General features: G+C 36.8%; 1 protein-coding gene and 1 long non-coding RNA gene across 2 annotated transcripts in view; one reads left to right on the forward strand and one right to left on the reverse strand.

Annotated features, from left to right (window-relative positions):
- Positions 1 to 691: 691 nt before the first annotated feature.
- On the forward strand, positions 692 to 5,600 carry LOC129272935 (uncharacterized). The gene is made up of 4 exons (XR_008585770.2): positions 692 to 820; positions 1,573 to 1,664; positions 2,882 to 2,996; positions 3,601 to 5,600. It is a non-coding gene; the product is annotated as an uncharacterized LOC129272935 (long non-coding RNA).
- LOC129272398 (transient receptor potential cation channel subfamily A member 1 homolog) overlaps positions 4,905 to 22,033 on the reverse strand; it is a 30,210-nt gene continuing 13,081 nt past the window's right edge. Inside the window, exons 14-23 of the mRNA XM_064107634.1 lie at positions 21,041 to 21,181; positions 20,197 to 20,525; positions 19,142 to 19,462; positions 18,686 to 18,823; positions 14,929 to 15,037; positions 14,461 to 14,552; positions 8,961 to 9,188; positions 8,426 to 8,494; positions 7,063 to 7,251; positions 4,905 to 6,781 (exon numbers count right to left, since the gene is read on the reverse strand). Of these exons, the coding sequence (XP_063963704.1) occupies positions 6,518 to 6,781; positions 7,063 to 7,251; positions 8,426 to 8,494; positions 8,961 to 9,188; positions 14,461 to 14,552; positions 14,929 to 15,037; positions 18,686 to 18,823; positions 19,142 to 19,462; positions 20,197 to 20,525; positions 21,041 to 21,181 (1,880 nt within the window). The 3' untranslated portion in view covers positions 4,905 to 6,517. The remainder of the gene's footprint in view (positions 6,782 to 7,062; positions 7,252 to 8,425; positions 8,495 to 8,960; positions 9,189 to 14,460; positions 14,553 to 14,928; positions 15,038 to 18,685; positions 18,824 to 19,141; positions 19,463 to 20,196; positions 20,526 to 21,040; positions 21,182 to 22,033) is intronic.

Below are 22,033 nucleotides of genomic sequence, written 5' to 3' on the forward strand. Positions count from 1 at the left end.
TAGAAAGTCCAAATTTTATGTCAGAATATCCAAAATATTAATCTCGCATCAATTGTTTAGTTAGGTCCAACTTTGAGTCGAAATATCTAAAATTTTGCATGAATTTTTTCTTAGATACTCATTCTGTTCGTGATTACCGAAAATGCTGCGTAGAATGTTCAAATCTTGGGTCAGAATATTAAAAATTTCCAGTTCGCGCTTTGCCCTCGCATCAATTGCTTAGATAGATACTCATCCTTTCTTACAGAACCTTTTTTACCGAATGAAAGCTTGGAACAACGGCCTTACAACAATGCACTGAAATCTAATCACACATACCAGCATATTCAGGTATGGATATAAACAACATATTCGGTCAGACGTAATAATTAGTTGATTTTTTTTTTTTTTTTTTTGGGGGGGGGGGTGGCCGGGGGTAACTCGTAACCCTTTCATACTGGTTGCTTGGCCAAATCACACATTACTGGAAAGGAACATCCCCATCCCCTCTAGGCCTACCTATTCCCCAGTGATTGCCGCCCAAGGTTTCGACACACTGTTGAACCTCCCTTCAATAAATTATATTATTGCATTCACTATCATATTGAATATTGAAAATGTCACCTGTTCCTTCTATTCTTTTTCGCACGCACGAGTTAACATGAATATACGATTTTCTCGGCTATTCTGTTATTGGGTGAATCGGTTGTTCGTTGTGGAAATATTCTCCTTGTTTGCATAAACATGCGAGCATAACTCGCTTTACGGTCTGTATGTGAAAGCATGATTAGTACTTCCTTGTTCATGAACTTGCACCACCATATCAACTGCACTGAAAGGGGTAAGATTTGATAAATTTATCGACTATGCTTAGAATACATCATTTTCGAAAGATTACTTTAGATTATAAATTAATATTTTGATCTCCATTACAATGATTTAATTTATGTTGTTACCCATTCGTCTTAATTCGATAGAATAAGTGACGAATTAAGAGAGGGAGTATATCACACAAGTTTGGACGGATATAGGGGTATATTGGTGGCGTCGGGTTGTATATCCCCTACATTTCGTTTTGCCAAATAGTGCTTTAACATTAACCAAGAGTTAGTTTGAGAATTGTATTCATCGACCTGTATAGGTCTTGGTGAAAAAATGTACGAAAACATAATCATAAAAAAACAAAAAAAGAATGCACAGACCTTTCCGAGCCATTTATTGACGAAAATGCAATTACTTGTATACTTTAATTCATTCGCCTAATGCAGGTGGCGGATCGAGGGGGTGTGTACAAACAAAATAAGGTAGCTAGTTGTCTCCACTCCTTGATGTGAAGGGGGGGCAGAGGCGTCGGTAGGAATTCGAAAATGATGACTTTTTACTTTAATTCATTTTTGCTTGTTAGGAAATGTTTCAAGAAAAAGAAAATCATTCAATTCTTGATCCACTGATTGTTAACATTCCCAGAACTCAGGATCTAGCCTAGTCTCATCACAAGGGCTATTCCTACTTTTGTGTGTGTCTTGCTTATTCATAATCCAATTATGGTTCATAATAAGATGGTCAAACATATTTATTACTTTTGTAATTTAGGATTCCAGTTCATCTCGAGTCGTTTGTATCCCATTTAAAGATTCTATTGATGGTTTACACTCAGTAAATCAGAATGGAGACTGCGACGACAGGTAAGGATAAGTCATTATGGATTATCGATTGTAATGATTGATTTAAAGACAAGTAATTCGGGATTATTTGGCTTTACAATGAAACCGTTCTTCTTCAATGATGCATCTTTTTTCTCTCTCTCTTTTAAATTTTACAAAATGATAAACAAAATTGACATTAAAGGAGAATGAAACCTTTGGAACAAGAGAGCTTGTTTGAAAACAGAAAAATAAAAGAAACAGATCAACGAAAGTTTGAAAAAAATCGGACAAATAATGAGAAAGTTATGAGCATTTGAATATATATTAAGCGATCACTAATGATATGGAGATCCTCACATTGGCAATGCGACAAAGATGTGTGATGTCACTTGTGAACAACTCTCCCCATTACTTTAGTACATATATTTCACTTAAACTGCCTCTTTTATCACATCTATCAGTAGATCATGTGTTCTTTCTATAGGAGGGCATGTAATACAGATTTTAAAAGAATACATCATGAATAAAGAGTTTGTATCACCATAAGAAAAAGCAAAAAGATACATTTTGGGGGTATTTTATAGTCCATCAAAGGGAAAGTTGTTCACATGTGACATCACACATCCTTGTCGCATTGCCAATAGGAGGATCTCCATGGCATTAGTGATTGCAATATTCACATGCTCATAACTTTCTCATTATTTGTCTGATTTTTCTCAAACTTTGTTCTTCTTCTTTGATTTTTCTGTTTCGACACAAGCTTACTTATTCCAAAGGTTTCATTTCCCTTTAACCAGATGCTTATACAATAAAAAATAATTCGGAAAATATAGCCACAAGTGGTAGCATAAATAGTTTATTATTGAACACCCATTATGATCAATTTAGTATCACTAAAGACTTGTTGATATTAGGCCTATAGTTTTCACGTATCCGTAATTTTGGTGTAATTGAACGATACATGAATTCAACTATGCCCAGCCGTTCATCGAATCGTTTACACTACTGCCCCTAAACACCCTGAAAAGACTGGGTTATATTGACGCCTGTTACCATGGTTACTGAGGGAGAAAAAAGGGGAGTGTTGAAACAGCAGACCCATTAAAATCTCGGGCTTTGACCTGAAATCATGCATTTGAATTGTTTAGTATTCATCTTTTAAAGGAGGTGGGTTTGGGCGCGCCCCGTCAATCCCTCCAGTTGAGCAGCGAGGCATGATTTATATTAAAAGGGTATACTCTTGATATCCCTTATAGATGATTGCTCTACCTGCACGTGTTGGACCAATATCCTCATCATTTTCATCGTTACCTGCATACTTAATCTCATCTGTTGGGTCATTTGTCTCGTAATCCTCATCAAAAACAAATGGTAATTGTAAAGACTTTTGTTTAAATGTAATTTTGTTTATTTCTTTTAATTTGTTCTGTTTCATTTATTTCATCTTGCCAAAAGCACTGTAAAAAGCTTAGTTATTATAATTATTATCATTATTTTTATTACTAGTACCATTATTTTACTGATTTCATCATTATTATATTTTCATAAACATCATCATTATTGTTAACAAAAGCAATCATCACAAAACGTCCGAAAAGTAGTTATGATTATTATGTACAATACAGTTTCTTTTGAGTAAAATCTTTGATCAACAATAAGAATTTATCCCTGGCCTGAATAATAATGTTGGTAGTAATTATTATGATGAAGAGTATTGTCATTTGAATAAAAAAAAACCTGGTCGCTGTTTTAAAGAGTTTATTGATATAAATGCTTCTACTTTATACTTAAAATGTATCTTACTCCATACTACCATTTACCTGGTAATATTTTATATCTCTTTTGCAACTTGGGTTATTGTGGGGTTTTGTTTTGTAGATCTAACTGTATTTATTTTGTAAGTAGTGTATACGTTTACTATCTGAAAAGTGAATGAAAGTAGTATAAATAAATAAATTAATTTCTTTACTTCTAGCTCCCGCTGTGGATCTGACGATGATACACCACGTGATGATGAGGTTCAACTTGATTTGTATCAACAAAGAGAGAGTCAGAAAATAAAATAACTTACCCCCTTCGGAGATTCAGTGAAATTCAAGGACAGTGGTTATAGTAACAAAGTTCCTGTTAAAAAAAACCTATACTATCTTTGATATGCGATGTATTTGGTTTTGTTGATGTACATGTAGGAATATTTTAAAAAAATGAAAGGGGAAGAAAAAAAATATATATATGTAATTCGTGCAGACGCTTTCAAGATATCTGAGACTGAAAAAAGTATCGTTTAATTCATCTGCTGGAAAGTCTACAATATTGTATGACATGTACATGGTTACAAAACTAGGATGGTGTTTCTATTCACTTGAATTTTCACTTTTATAAAGTATTTAATGAACATCTTTTTTAAGGATCCTGGCGCATTACAAATGTCCATATTACTATTATTATCGTTATTATTATTAAAATGATTTTCGGGTGCAAGTTTTCTGGGCTTCATCTTTATATCATACCACATGCACAGGTACGAAATGGGACTTTGTAGCTCAGATTTTAAAGTAGCCACCTGGTCCAGAGCCGTATGGGGTATGCATGCGAAGGTAATATCAACGTAGACTGGTCTTGCGAATGTATATATGAGAGAAAAAATATTGTTGTACATGTAGGAATCAGTTTCAGTGCTGGCATTGAATTTTATATGTTTTATTAGAAAAAATGAGACACGCGCATAACTTAAGGGGGATATTAGAGTTTATTTGAACATTATATATTATGTATAATTCCTCATACAGAGATTAAATTAATTATAATGATAATCTTAATGTTCTGTAATATTAAATGATATTTCATTCATTTTGAAATCAAGTATATTTGTGGCTGTGGAATCTTGAACTTCAATACTATTATATGCAATTTTTCTGCTTTTGCTTATAATATTTTAGTAAAAATTCAAAAAATATTTAGTTTTATATGTTGCTTATAATGAATACAAATCAATATTCATTCATGGTTTGTGACAATTAGTTGTGAATTTTTTTCAGAAGGGGGGTGGATACATCACCAATTGAAAAAAATAATCGGATAACAGCTTTCGTTTTGAAAAATGTAAAATCTGAAATATCGGCATATACCCTTTCTTGATTGTAAAATATGAGGAGTATGACTTTAAGAGTATCTCGGCAAATGCACATGATCTTGAAAAATAATGAATAAGAAATTAGTTGACACAAAAATCTTCATTAAGTTAGAAAAATTAAAAGACCAAAAAAGGCGTACAGGTAATTGTTTGTTGATTAAAATTGATTGAATTTATTTGTCAAACCATCAAAATAACAACAATAAGCATCGAATAAAATATATATGTATATATATATATCAGGCTTGATGGGTAACTATATACAAAAGCTCGAGCGCTTATAATCTAGCGGGATCATTATTATGTACGTATACATGTAACGTTATATATTCAACAAGTTAAAATCGTATTATTTACGGGAAAAAAATAATAAATAATATTACTAATCATTACTATAACAATGATATGTTATACTGTAGAAACAAAAGAAAACGAAGAGGAAATAAATTGAAGTAGGAAGAGCTGGAGAGGGAAAGTGGACACTGGACAGTAATATCCTAAGGAGAAGAAAATTGATTATGGAAAAATAAAAAGGGAGAAGTACAAAAATATATCATTCACATTATTTACAATATATTAAGAAGGCTGAAAAAAGAAGGTGGTTTGTAAGTTTATTACAAATGATTTACTTCTCTCCTCTTAATCTTCAGTTACTAATATCATTTTAATTTCATCTAAAAATTAACAAGTTTCCTTTACGTCAATATGAAGAGAATTCATTATGGGAATGTAAAATACATGATTACAAATACGCCCTAATCTTTATGTTTTAAATTCAGGCGGCTGTTTCTTGTATTGTAATTAGATAAGTCAGTTACAAGATAAAAGCCAGATTTAATGGATTGATTTGTTTCGGCATAATGTACGTGTTGTTATTGTTTTGATCTTTGGTTGACTTAAAGACTCTGCGTATTCATTACTGGAACAGTTTATCATTCTCACTATGTTGTTCGGTTCAGATATTGATCAGATTATGTTTGTACTATTGAACAAAGAAAGATTCGCAACATCATTCGATCATAAAGCAAAACAGAGAATACGTCTTGCTTGAGATCACACAAATACAAATACAAATCTCGCTCATTTCACAACGGATTCTACAAAATATGTAAAAGATATTTTACTGGTCAGCTCAAAGCCTAAATACCTTGCCCTTATCCTCTGAAGTACCCAATTATTTATTTCCTTCTTAAATTCAAGTGGCATTTTAGAACTGATTATAGAACAAAAATGCTCTCTGTTTTTTCCCCAAGTGTAAAATATGACCTATTACACCAGTCATCCTATTGGTAATAATTTTACATTTGAAATAAAATTAGCGTGTACAAGGTCACATTAGTCAGACACTTAAATAACACTCACTGGAAATTATGACGCTAGAATTTCTTACAATGATTTAACAAAAAATAACCGTAAATTTAATGGGGTGGGAGTTTTCACCCTTCAAAAACATAAACAACAAGTAAACTAAACTAAAAAAAAAAAAAAACAACAGTACGCCCATGCTGATAGTAATCAGATCGTAAAGTGGATACAAAACTCGGGAACTATATATCCCCTAACTGACTGGGGCCACGGAATCGAGGGGGGGGGGGGGCTGTGGGGGCTTCAACCCCCGCACTTTTTTTTCCAAAACCGTGTACAAAAAACGTTAAAATGACCATCTGATTATAATTTTTTGCATGGTCAGCCCCCCCCCCCCCCCACTTTCAAAACCGTTCCGCGGCCCCTGACTGAAGAGGAAAGTACCCAACCTCAACTATTTCTTTGACTCATCGTCCAATATCACTTTATTGTGATTCAAGAGAGCATCTATTTTCTTCTCGAGGCGATCAAAGCGTTCTTTTATTTGCTTCTGCTCCACGTGGATTTGAGACATCTCACCACCAATCTGCGTCATCTTAGAACTATCTTCTTCGACCTTCTCGCTGACCATCTCTACCTTGGTATTGATGAGTTTCAGACGATACTTGATGTTGCTGAAGAGTAGATCTGTGTTCACTTCTTCGTGCATGAACTCGCCCTGTTTATCAACAAAGATTCTGGTTTTGAACATCCATCGATTTCACAAATCACCTCATGTATTTATCCTTAATTTATGCAATTCATTCATGTTCATTAATTCACCTTTATTTCAATCAATATTTGTACCTTGCTATACCGATATTTAACATTAAAAAAATCAGAAGTTTCGATCAGGAAAATACTGGAGGGGAGAAAGGTGCAAAGAAACCTGCAACAAATTACTGATATTAACATCGGCAGAGTGGCAGTGGCTAGACCTTTATATAATGAAATCTGTACCTGTGTGGTTGTCTTGTTGCACACCTCAATGGCCTGTCGTAGAAGGTTTTGATCACCAGTCAGTGTTCGGTACCACTTCTGCAGTCCACTGCAACACGACCGATTGAGGTGGAACCGTTTAAACTTGATGACAGCCGACCGCCAAATAAAGATTGGTAAGGCTCGCTGTACCTCCATCACCAGCTCCACCTGATATTGAGTAAAGTGTTTGGTTAAGGCAAGACTTCAAAGAGCACCGTCCATAAAAGAGTAAAAGGATTAATCATGACTTAAAATCTTACATGTATTAGATGGGTACTCTGAACTTCGAATAATTATACTTATATAAATAAAGTACAAATGATATCAATGAGCATAATTACTTCATATTTTCATAATGTATGTATATGTCTGCCTTGGAACAAAACAAGTTGCAGCAATGAAAGAGGAAAGAGAATGACTTTCATCATGATCAAATCTAGGATGTGTAAAAGGGTTACTTACATCTAAAATAAAGTAAAATTCATCGCGTAAAATGCTGAAAATTTCATTTAAAAATGCCAATAAATGCCGAAGTTTTTGTATTTTACAGTTAAAAATATTTTCTGAAAACAAATGCACACCGTCATGAATATGCAATGGCCGTGGGCTGATGATGTCATGTCCCCGCTTCCCCTTTTCTTATGTTATTACATGAAATCAGAATCATTTCATATTTTTATACATGACTGTATGATGTGCCTCCCTTATAATAAAACAAGTTGCAGCAATGATTATCCTATACATCAAGTCAGCAGTCAATCATTTTTTTTAATCATTCTTGGAAGACAAAATTTTAATAGATATTATGTCATATTATAAAATACAGAATGATAAATAGAGATATGACATCATCATGATCAGCTTGCTAATTGACTAATATTCATGCACAGTGCATAGAACTGTTTCACCTTACATATCATGATTGTGATCCATGTACCTTGTCTGATTTTGATGAAATTCTAAGAGTTTCGTTTGTTTGATTTGACTTTATCTGTTCAAATCATATAATTCTTAGTCTGGAGTACCCCTTTTAAGCAGTCCACGAGGAGAAATCACTTATCCATTATCCATTAAAAACAAGAATATTTAGCTCTCACACCTTATCCATCGTAATGCGAACCACAATGCAAACACTTAAATCCGTATATTGGAGTTCTTTATGACACAAGTCATTCAAAACACAAACCGTGACAACTAATTTGAATAGCCTCATCTACAACTTGTATTTTGCTCTTTAAAGACGGCTTACACAGTGGGCAAGATGCAAGCACAAGAGTGGAAGAACATGCTGTATATAATAAGGGAAATCAAGAAATAAAACTTTAAAAGAGACACTACTCACTTGCATTGCTAGACGATGCAGCTTTGCCTTGTTCTGAATAGCATGTATATCATCAACAGCCAAACCAACCTATAGAAGTCCATGATATGTTAAACAGAAATCAACAGCTTAACCCAGTAGTAATGTTAAATATTTGGTATTGGTATTAAAAAATGTCTATATTGGTGAAGTTTCACTTCTCGTTGGTTTTACCCGCATGGAGATACGTATCTCCATGGTTATAGCTCAGGAATTAATCTATTTTGCTGTTCTCTTACAAACTTCATATCTTGGCAAATATATATTACACAATCTCTAGCATATTCAAATTTATACGTCTGCAACTATTACTTCCTGTGGTTCTGTCTCTCTGTCATATTTTAACCTTTTTGGAAGTCACGTGATGACTCCCGGAGGGACGAATTACAAACATTATGTATACATCCAAGACCTATCGTCATTGCTTGTCACACTTTGTAATGAGTTTCTGCATTCCCATTCCATTAGTTGTTGTTGTTCCCCTCCACAATATTTTCTGGAGGAACTGGAGACTTACCAAGAGATTCATGATCAGGATTGACATGATGATGAGGAACAGAGCAAAGATGGTGTAGGTGATGCCTTCATAGAAGACAGAAGTGAGAAAGAAGTCTTCTTCACTATCAGCCAGGGTGTTTTCTGTACGGAGGTAGTTCTGACTGTGGAAGATATCTCCAAAGTCCAGCTCTCCGATCATCATCACAAAGGTCTTCGCGAAGGAGTACTGGACGCTGTGAAAGGGTTGCTAAATGAGAAGATATAATGAGATCAGGCACCAAGGTGAAACAACATTTTTATTTCATATCTGTAAATTGGTTTGAAAACCATGTTTCGTCCACGAGTCACATGGTAATAAATACTTTATAATTTAACAAACTATTCATGTAATTATTCCGTTGTGTGGCAAAGATTTCTAAACCAATGTTGTTAAGTTTCACCCCTACTCGTCTTTTTTCTATTATTATTTGTGAACTATTTTCTTAAGATAAAAGAAATTACAATAGTTCGATAACAGAGGTATCAAAACATTCCACTAAACATGCTAAACTTCCTTCCTGCCCACGATGTAGGCCATTATTATTTTTTTTTAAATATTTTATTTTCTTCCTCTTTCAAATCAATAAGTTTACAATCACAATTCATATAAATAAAGATTCTTTGAATGTATACATTAAATAAACAATCAAACAAATAAATATATCAATATCAATGAGATCACAAATATTTTTAGAATGATTACAAATGAAGTTAAACTGCCAAATTTCTCTTCTATAACAATGTGAAAGCAGAGGGGAAAAACCCATATAAATCGACAAAATAAAAAAAACATACTTTGTAAAAGATGACTTTTTTCCCTGAATAGAATAGAAATAATCTCTTTGCACATATTAATTGTACAAGAATAAAAAAAGGGATAACAGATTATTTTAAAGGTTAATTAGAGGAAGGTTATTATCCTAAAACGTCCCTGCACACTCACCTTACCCCAATACCCCCTCCCCCTCATCTCTCTCCCCAGACACTCACACAAGCTCACTTCAACTCACCACCACCCACAGCCCCCCCCCCCTCTTCTCCGTCACAAAACCACACATCCATCTACACACGATGCATCCTGCTCTGGTACAACTATCTGTATTTGAACAAAATAAACGAAACAAGACAGAAACAAAATGAAGCAACCAATACATCCATAGTATTAAGAAAGGTATGCATTGATTTGTTCCCATTTCCTTAAATGCACCCCCAGCTTCCCCCTTTTTAAACGCTATTTGGTATTTCGTATTTCTGTACGGTTGGCAATATTCCCTGTTTTCTTGAACTAAAAATAATATACTTAATTAAGAATATAATACAGTTTATTAAAGTTACTCTTGTAGTATTTCCAGATATCCCCATGAAAATTGTTTTCCAACTGTCACTGCCAAGTTCATTCAGTTGAAATATTTTACTCATCTCTTCCCATAATCGCTTCACTTCAGGACAATAAAAAAATAAATGTTGGTAAGACTCAACTTCTTTTTTACAAAAGGAACACAAATTATCTGTCTCAAAACCAAATTCAAAAAGTTCCCTTTTCGTGTACACAGCCCCTTGTAATTGTTTGTATTGAAATTCTCTGTGTTTATTATTATTATTAATAATAATAGTAGGCATTTATTTGGCGCCCTCTATCTATAAATATTCTATTCCGAGGCGCACAAGAAAAATAAAGAACGAGTCTGGATGAGTGTCAATATTTATAGTGATGTGATGAATAGGAAAAAAAATTGGTTTGCCCATCATTGTGAGCATCGATCGCACCATCCCTTTAAGTGCACCCCCAGCTTCCCCTTTTTAAACGCTATTTGGTATTCCGTATCTCTATACTCTTTAACCAAATGTGTCACTTTCTGGTACGGTTGGCAATATTCCCTGTTTTCTTGAACTAAAAATAATATACTTAATTAAGAATATAATACAGTTTATTAAAGTTACTCTTGTAGTATTTCCAGATATCCCCATGAAAATTGTTTTCCAACTGTCACTGCCAAGTTCATTCAGTTGAAATATTTTACTCATCTCTTCCCATAATCGCTTAACTTCAGGACAATAAAAAAATAAATGTTGGTAAGACTCAACTTCTTTTTTACAAAAGGAACACAAATTATCTGTCTCAAAACCAAATCTAAAAAGTTCCCTTTTCGTGTACACAGCCCCTTGTAATTGTTTGTATTGAAATTCTCTGTGTTTATTATTATTATTAATAATAATAGTAGGCATTTATATGGCGCCATCTATCTATAAATATTCTATTCCGAGGCGCACAAGAAAAATAAAGAACGAGTCTGGATGAGTGTCAATATTTATAGTGATGTGATGAATGGGAAAAACAAGTGGAACGCCTCTGGCAGTCTCGCCTGCATTACGCGATTTAATATAGCAGCAGTGCTAACTTTGAAAACTACTATTAAATAATCATTCACAAAAACACCATTCATATAATGACATAATACCACGTTCATTGACCATAAATGACATTTGAACGGTGACTTAAGACTTGTCAACTACACCCATGTCCACATTTCATTCACTCTATCCATAAACTTTCAAAGTTAGGATGGTAATTCAACAAATACCCCTAACACGGCCAAAGTTCATTGACCTTTAATAACCTTTGACCATGGTCATGTGACCTGAAACTCGTACAGGATGCTCAGTGATACTTGATTACTCTTATGTCCAAGTTTTATGAACTAGATCCATAAACTTTCAAAGTTATGATGGTAATTCAACAAATACCCCCAACTTGGCCAAAGTTTATTGACCCTAAATGACCTTTGACCTTGGTCATGTGACCTGAAACTCAGGCAGGATGTTTACTAATACTTGATTAACCTTATGTCCAAGTTTCATGAAATAGATCCATAAATTTTTAAAATTATGATAGTAATTCAACAAATACCCCCAACTTGACCAAAGTTCATTGACCCTAAATGACCTTTGACCTTGGTCACGTGACCTGAAACTCAAGCAGGATGTTCAGTAATACTTGATTAACCTTATGCCCAAGTTTCATGAACTAGGTCCATATACTTTCTAAGTTATGATGTCATTTCAAAAACTTAACCTTCGGTTAAGATTTTGAAAATAATTCTCCAAACATGGTCTAAGTTCATTGACCCTAAATGACCTTTGACCTTGGTCATGTGACCTGAAACTCAGGCAGGATATTTAGTAATACTTGATTAAGCTTATGTCCAAGTTTCATGAACTAGGTCCATATACTTTCTAAGTTATGATGTAATTTCAAAAACTTAACCTTAGGTTAAGATTTGATGTTGACGCCGCCGCACAGTGGGCCAGGAGAGAGCAAAAGTGCGCCAAAACTGTTTTTGGGTCATGAAACAAATTTTGTTTTTTTCATGTTCTAAGCAAAGATAAGAACCTGTAGAATGCCTCCGTACAATATTTCTCTATTAAATTGAATATTAGTTGCCCATTTTTATTCAATGTTACCGGAAAATGACTCTTTGCGGCTACCGCATGTGTAAATGACACGTTTTAGATATTTCACTGTTTTAACAAAATGGATTGCTTAATTTCTTTCTAATTCACGGTGCTCTTTGATGAATAATTGTTTTAAGTGATCAAAGATTTTCAAGATAAAATTATGATCCCTTCAGAGGCAATTTTGGACGAAACCATTTGAGAATGGGGGTGTTTTAGCATTTTTTTTTTCATGAGCATTTCTTTTACAAATTGCTGCCGATTGCTGCGCTGTAAATACCATGGCGGTCTTTGTTATAGTTCATGCTTTACACTGATACCAAATTTAGCTGCATATACGTGCATTTTCTGGAGATATAACCAATTTTCCAACCACATGTTCGCCGTATTTATCACAAAATCGGTCCAAGTTACTGTCCCATTATGCGCGTGCATGCCGACCGTTGCGGGTGACATTAAACATCAAACTCCCCGTCGCGTTCTGGAGGGGAGAGAGAGAGAGAGGGGGGGGGGGGTGTCTGGCTCAAGTGCGTGGCTCTTGTGACTGATGTCTGCCTTTAAAATATTTTCGTTAAACATACGTAAAGGCAAGCTTTCATTTCCAATTCCACTAACTATATAATAATACATGTAACGCAACTTCATTTTGATGCCAAACTGTTCCATCCCGTGTTCCATATCTGATATGCTAGTCATATTGAGAAGATTAATTCTTAAGGTAAGATTCCCGGGTAAGATTATATATTTGGTTTGTTGTTCATAAACCAAGTAGAGGCTACTGTATATCGCTATAACACACATGACTAGGGATGTGATAGGTCTCTCGCAGTTTTCTGACAAAATATGAAAATGTGTATAGGACAGAGATGGGATATACGTGGGCTCTATTACATGTATAAATTGCATTATCATTATTAGTATTTATCCCCCAAAAGGGTTTGTAACTTCACATACACGTCTGAATTCGTTTATCTCTTGGCTCATTCTAAATTTGCTATAATTGTTGGTATCGATCAAGAAGGAAGTGTATATTATCATTTCAATGATTGTTTCGTTTATATGATTCTCAATGACTTTATATGTATTCCACAACCTAATGGTAACAGGTGACATTGTGATTAGTAGCAAGTTTTAAAGAGTACAACAATCACAGCCTCTTCCCCCTGATGTTCAAAGTATGCTAAAAGCTCCTCTCACCAAAAACATAATAGTTGTTGAGATAGTAGAGAGAGACTCTGATTCGGAATAACTTTGTATACGCCGTTCTTGGTAGGCCCTGTAGGGCCTTGCACTGATTAACCTGCATAGGACCCGGCCTCTAATCACTGGAATCATTATTTTAAAGATATTACTGTCCACTTCTGGTATCAATCCATTTTAATTCATGTAGGTGTGGTTAATCATTGTACACAGGGAATAAAAATACTCCTTTTCATTTTTTTTTTACAATTTCACTTTGAATTTTACAATTCCGGATTCATGGTAGGACGCCCTCTTTAAGCGATACTCAAGTCACCAATTGAATTATTTGTACCCCGAGCACAGACATTTCTGGTTTGGTTGCCTGTTTGTGTGTTTGCTAATATGCTTAATTATTGCTGAAATTTATCTAAAACTAGTTTCTGAAAATTTGAAACTTATTGTAGAATTAGAAACATGTAATTTCTGCTCAAATGTTAACAGCCAATCAGAAAACAGTATTTTAACGACGTCATCAATATTTGAAAATACTTTTATTGAATTCTACGGGTGAAATTACCCCTATCTACCAAATTTAATCATACAAAGGTGTGAATAAGGGGTTTTGGCGCACTTTGGGTTCATTCTGGCCCACTGTGCGCCGCCGCCGCCGCCGTCGCCGTCGGAAAAGCGGCGCCTATAGTCTCGCTCTGCTATGCAGGCGAGACAAAAATTGGTTTGCTCATCATTGTGAGCATCGATCGGAATATGCTTTCACTGCTATACTGAAGTAGAGTAATTTGAGGAAATATGTAGTGTATGGCCATGAATAAAAAAGGAAGGTTTACCTGATTCATGAGGAGGGTGTAGAAAGCCAAAGCAAAGGCGACCACAAAGAGGATGAGTATAAGGACGAACTTCATGAATGTCCGAAGAATATCTGCAATGTAGACCACATCGGGTTAATTTGTGACTAAGCTTGGCTATTTTATTCAACATCACACATACAATATTTCAAAGTTTTTTTAGTGTCTCTCCTAATGTAAGTGACTTGTACTGCTTCAAACTACAACACCACCCATGGCCCTTGCTGTGTAAATTCCAAATTGTATTCAGCGAACATCGAAGTTCTTGGCTTGGATCAGAGAAATGGCCTAAAACTTAATTTGCTAAAAGTGTGTATCGTATCAGTATTCAAGAAACGATCCAATCCATGCAGTCCCCCTTAAAATATTGGGTTATTAAAATATCATAAAATATGGAAACTTTTTTTGGTAATATCTTCGAAAAGCAAATTTTATTTCTACATAATTTACCTATGAACATGATGACGTATATGCCTAGTCCCGAGAAACGACGGATGAAGAGAATAAGGTTGATCCATGCGAGAAAGACCGCCACAGCACCGCACTGCCACTGCCAACCCTATCAGGAAGATATACGAAGTTAATAACCTTAAATGGTTTCATGTTACCCCCATGTACTGAAAGCGCTAAGAAATGGCTGTGCGAGAACTTACAAATCGTATGCTGACCCCTATGAAGTAGGCCTAAGGATACCAATAAGAAGCTGGACGAGATTTTACAAATCGTATGCTACTCATATGATGAGGTACTAGACGCCACTAAGAACTACGATCTTACTAAAAAACTGTAAAAGATCTTACAAATTGTATGCTAACCCCCATGGAGTACTGGACACCACCAAAAAACTTCACAAGATCTTATGCTACTCAAATGAAGTACTAGACACCACTAAGAAACTGGACAATTTCTTACCAATAGTATGTTAACCCTCGTGAAGTACTGGACACCACTAAGATCTTACCACTCGTATGCTAACCTCCATGAAGTACTGGACACCACTAAGAAACTGGACAATTTCTTACCAATCGTATGCTAACCTCCATGAAGTACTGGACACCACTAAGATCTTACCAATCGTATGCTAACCTCCATGAAGTACTGGACACCACTAAGATCTTACCAATCGTATGCTAACCTCCATGAAGTACTGGACACCACTAAGATCTTACCAATCGTATGCTAACCTCCATGAAGTACTGGACACCACTAAGATCTTACCAATCGTATGCTAACCTCCATGAAGTACTGGACACCACTAAGATCTTACCACTCGTATGCTAACCTCCATGAAGTACTAGACACCACTAAGAAACTGGACAATTTCTTACCAATAGTAAGTTAACCCTCGTGAAGTACTCGACATCAATGATGAACTGTAACAGATCTTACTAATCGTATGCCAACCCCCATGAGGTACATAATGTACACCACTGAGAAAATGTAAAAGATCTTACCACTCGTATGCTAACGATCTTACCAATCGTATGCTAACCCCCATGAAGTACTGGACACCACTAAGATCTTACCAATCGTATGCTAACCTCCATGAAGTACTGGACACCACTAAGATCTTACCAATCGTATGCTAACCTCCATGAAGTACTGGACACCACTAAGATCTTACCAATCGTATGCTAACCTCCATGAAGTACTGGACACCACTAAGATCTTACCAATCGTATGCTAACCTCCATGAAGTACTGGACACCACTAAGATCTTACCAATCGTATGCTAACCTCCATGAAGTACTGGACACCACTAAGATCTTACCAATCGTATGCTAACCCCCATGAAGTAATGGACACCACTAAGATCTTACCAATCGTATGCTAACCTCCATGAAGTACTGGACACCACTAAGATCTTACCAATCGTATGCTAACCCCCATGAAGTAATGGACACCACTAAGATTTTACCAATTGTATGCTAACCCCCATGAAGTACTGGACACCACTAAGATCTTACCAATCGTATGCTTACCCCCATGAAGTACTGGACACCACTAAGATCTTACCAATCGTATGCTAACCCCCATGAAGTACTGGGCACCACTAATATCTTACCAATCGTATGCTAACCCCCATGAAGTAATGGAAACCACTAAGATCTTACCAATCGTATGCTAACCTCCATGAAGTACTGGACACCACTAAGATCTTACCACTCGTATGCTAACCCCCATGAAGTAATGGACACCACTAAGATCTTACCAATCGTATGTTAACCCCCATGAAGTACTGGACACCACTAAGATCTTACCAATCGTATGTTGACCCCCATGAAGTACTGGACACCACTAAGATCTTACCAATCGTATGCTAACCCCCATGAAGTACTGGACACCACTAAGATCTTACCAATCGTATGCTAACCCCCATGAAGTACTGGACACCACTAAGATCTTACCACTCGTATGCTAACCCCCATGAAGTACTGGACACCACTAAGATCTTACCACTCGTATGCTAACCCCCATGAAGTACTGGACACCGCTAAGATCTTACCAATCGTATGCTAACCCCCATGAAGCACTGGACACCACTAATATCTTACCACTCGTATGCTAACCCCCATGAAGTACTGGACACCACTAAGATCTTACCAATCGTATGCTAACCCCCATGAAGTACTGGACACCACTAAGAAAATGTAAAAGATCTTACCACTCGTATGCTAACGATCTTACCAATCGTATGCTAACCCCCATGAAGTACTGGACACCACTAAGATCTTACCAATCGTATGCTTACCCCCATGAAGTACTGGACACCACTAAGATCTTACCAATCGTATGCTAACCCCCATGAAGTAATGGACACCACTTAGATCTTACCAATCGTATGCTAACCCCCATGAAGTACTGGACACCACTAAGATCTTACCAATCGTATGCTAACCCCCATGAAGTACTGGACACCACTAAAGATCTAACCAATCGTATGCTAACCCCCATGAAGTACTGGGCACCACTAAGATCTTACCAATCGTATGCTAACCCCATGAAGTAATGGACACCACTAAGATCTTACCAATCGTATGCTAACCTCCATGAAGTAATGGACACCACTAAGATCTTACCACTCGTATGCTAACCCCCATGAAGTAATGTACACCACTAAGATCTTACCAATCGTATGCTAACCTCCATGAAGTACTGGACACCACTAAGATCTTACCAATCGTATGCTAACCCCCATGAAGTACTGGACACCACTAAGATCTTACCAATCGTATGCTAACCCCCATGAAGTACTGGACACCGCTAAGATCTTACCAATCGTATGCTAACCCCCATGAAGTACTGGACACCGCTAAGATCTTACCAATCATATGCTAACCTCCATGAAGTACTGGACACCACTAAGATCTTACCAATCGTATGTTAACCCCCATGAAGTACTGGACACCACTAAGATCTTACCAATCGTATGCTTACCCCCATGAAGTACTGGACACCACTAAGATCTTACCAATCGTATGCTAACCCCCATGAAGTACTGGACACCACTAAGATCTTACCAATCGTATGCTAACCCCCATGAAGTACCGGACACCACTAAGATCTTACCACTCGTATGCTAACCCCCATGAAGTACCGGACACCGCTAAGATCTTACCAATCGTATGCTAACCCCCATGAAGTACTGGACACCGCTAAGATCTTACCAATCGTATGCTAACCTCCATGAAGTACTGGACACCACTAAGATCTTACCAATCGTATGCTAACCCCCATGAAGTACCGGACACCACTAAGATCTTACCAATCGTATGCTAACCCCCATGAAGTACTGGACACCACTAAGATCTTACCAATCGTATGCTAACCCCCATGAAGTACTGGACACCACTAAGATCTTACCAATCGCATGCTAACCCCCATGAAGTACTGGACACCACTAAGATCTTACCACTCGTATGCTAACCCCCATGAAGTACTGGACACCACTAAGATCTTACCACTCGTATGCTAACCCCCATGAAGTACTGGACACCACTAAGATCTTACCACTCGTATGCTAACCTCCATGCAGTACTGGATACCACTAAGATCTTACCAATCGTATGCTAACCCCCATGAAGTACTGGACACCACTAAGATCTTACCAATCGTATGCTAACCTCCATGAAGTACTGGACACCACTAAGATCTTACCACTCGTATGCTAACCCCCATGAAGTACTGGACACCACTAAGATCTTACCAATCGTATGCTAACCCCCATGAAGTACTGGACATCACTTAGGGGCAGGACGAGGAGAATGGCAAGGATGTAAAGAGACCACTCGATTAGGTTTCCTAAGCTGAAGTAAGATCTTCTCTGCACAGCTAACTGGAATACCTATAAATTGAAAATACAATATAGAATAATGTTCAAAGCTATAAGGACTTTGTGGGTTTATTTTAAGAAAAGAATTTATGGCATTACAAACCATGTTCGTTCCTGTTCTTGAAATCTCATTTGACTCCATTAATGGCATTTATATTATACAATGCTCGGTACAAGGAAATCCCAATGCGATCAAGGGTGACATTCTGTAGTTTTGAGTATTTTATTACACATCTATGAGCTGGACTCTAGCTAGAAAGACTGATATCCTCGCATTGGACGGGGAATTCGATTCAAAATTTTTCATTTTTAGTTAATTCTAAGCTTTACCTCTCGAAGCAAGTTGATCAATGATAAGATTAGTATGATCCAGTCGCCGATTCGACCAAAGAAGAAAAGCGTTGCTTCGTGGAAGCCTCCAATCCATCGTTGTTCACCATTGACGAACCAAGACACCCCTGCACTCTGATTTGCGAATCGCACGTAGTAGCTAGGTGGGACTACAATGACGTAACCAGTCAGCATAGCGACAAAGAGGAGGTAGAAAGCAAGAGAGGACAAGAAGAAATACTGTCCGACGCGGCTCCACTTATGACTGAGGAGACTGGACACCAGGGGATGGCCCAAGAGATCTGCACGCTCAGAAGTCACCTGAAAAGTGCGGAAATGCATTGTTTGGTGTTTAATGATGCTGATCGCAAAAGGATATTTGTTGGGGTATGCTTTACAGATGGGTGTTTCATAAAGCTGTTCGTAAGTTACAAGACAGGCAACTTTACGAATGACTGGTGAAGTCAGTGATGTTCAAAAAGCGCCCAATAACAGTTCACCAGTCGTTCGCAAAGACACTCGAAACTTACGAACAGCTTTGTAAAACACCTACCTGGATATTTGCATGGCTCCATGGACCTCAAATGAGTAAGAAACTGAAGGAAACTACTATCTTTAACATTTCTTGGATGGGGCTACAACATAATATATACAAGCTAAAGACAATTATTAAGAAAGTAAAGTATGGTGAATATGGATGCATTTCCCCAATGTAGAATCAGGGACTGCTGTTACTTCAGAACGTTTGATGTTTGTGAATTTTATCTTTCAGGTGCTGACGATAAGCAAATCGAATTATTCAATTTCTAGCAAAAGAAACATTCCTCTTACCATGAAGTACAAAATGAGAAAAAATTACTACTGTCAATTGGTAAGGATTAGCGGAAGTGACGTGGTATACCAATTCAGCTGTCTCGACACTATTCCATGTGCAGATTTCGAAACTGGGCGGAAAAAACGCCAAGATGGATAAGTTAGAGGATTAAAATCTGCCTTATAATTTCGGGGGTGATGGTTAATATTATAGAACAAGCAGATGGAGTGATTACACTTACCATGATGTTAAGAGGATGGTTAGCAGCTATGTCTTTTGAACTGGTTGTATACGGTCTCGCGCTCTTCATCAAATGTCCAAGATCATCGTACTGGTCACCGGATGGTGCCGCTGGAGGATCATGGATCTTCTTAGACTTAGATTTGTCAGTATTTTCTTTCACCGTTACATGTATGTCACTCTCCGACGCAGGTTTTCCGTTTAATTTGTTGCTGAATGAAGTTTCCTTCATATCATCTTCGCCATCGTTGTCATCATCGTCATCTTTTAAATCTTTATCCTCCTGCTCTTCATCGTCATCATCATCGTCGTCGTCATCATCATTCTCATCTTTATTAATGAATGCGAAAGTTACTTTTACTGACTTTACGCATCTTAAATCTATTATCAACCACAATACGAATCGTTAGAAAACGACTCCCTAAGGACAGCAATATCACTATCAGGAAAGTACTCCATGAAGTTAACAGTCAGTGATTTTCACCTACTAATTTCTTCTAAGCCAATCACTGACTAATTTGTTCTAAGCCAATCGATCGGATGGATTTCAGTAGCTTATAAAATAGACTGTGAAAATCACTATTTGTTTCATAAATTTCTACTCTGGTCTATGTACACAAGGAAAGTGATTACGTCACAGGTCTTAGTTTCTTGAACTTAATTTACCCCTTTTTTTAATTTTAGCTGGTTTGTTGTTGAATAGTTGAGGAAAGTTGAGGACGGTAAAGAGGTCTTCGGTTGTACCATGTACAAGTTCTAAAAAGGACTTTGGGGTTACACCTATGGAAATCAGACCAACGGTTCTTTTTAGAGTTTTAAACGGAAGATTACCACGCATTACCTACCATCAGAATCTCTGGGCCTATCCCAGTGGGAGAAGGAATCCTCAAGAAATTCATAGTCAAACTCAACCCAGAAGGTACTGTCTGTTGGTCCTGCATCGGGGGATACCTTCACACACTTATCCATGACTCGTTCGGCAACATCTGGAGAAAGAAAGAAATATGAATTTGTTCAGCCGTCAAATGGCAGAGTTCTTTCCCCCTCCCCCCATCAAAAATAAATATACGATGCGACTTGGATTAGAAAGACAACTTTGTAATTGAAATTAGTTTGACTTACACGGTAGGCTGACTTATCCCATAAACGTAGCCTACCTACGCCTAGTGGTCTTGCGGATGTTGAAGTGCTTTTAAAAAAGTGGAGATACTTTTTGCTGATTCGCTAACCTAATTAATGGGTTCGCATGAGGGCGTTTCAAGAACTGATTAAACGACTTTTGGGATGCTTTTATCTGATCTTTTTTTTTTCATCCAAAAATTACCACCGTAAAAAGCAGACATTTGTGCCTCGCAAACGATCAAACCCAAAGAAAGGTGTCGGACAACAAATTGAAAATATAATACATGTTATACGGACAGCGTTTAGAAACACCCACCTGGGTTCCCTTTCATCAAGACTTGTGTACTAATAATCCTATAACAAATTTACCATCAGCCAATCAAATAGGAGGGTATGGCTATAGCTTGTACCTGTTATTTCAAATTTGTTATTGTGACAAGTTTTATGAAACGGGCCACAGGACACCGTAAAGATTAGAAAATTAGTAGAACTCAAATAAAACAAATTTTGATTGTGAAAGATGAAAATTTGTTTAACCCACCAGGACACCTTCGGCGATTTGGGGGAGAATATTTCTTTAACTTCAAGGTCCAAGGTTCCATGCCCTCATCAGATCACATCCTTCGTTATAACCGCATGTACTATCAGTATTTTGTATTTGTATTTTATTTATTTAATCACGGTTAAAAAGCCTGCTTTCAGCTAGAAGCTGATTT

Source organism: Lytechinus pictus, chromosome 12, assembly GCF_037042905.1.
Source record: "Lytechinus pictus isolate F3 Inbred chromosome 12, Lp3.0, whole genome shotgun sequence".
NCBI lineage: Eukaryota > Metazoa > Echinodermata > Echinoidea > Temnopleuroida > Toxopneustidae > Lytechinus > Lytechinus pictus.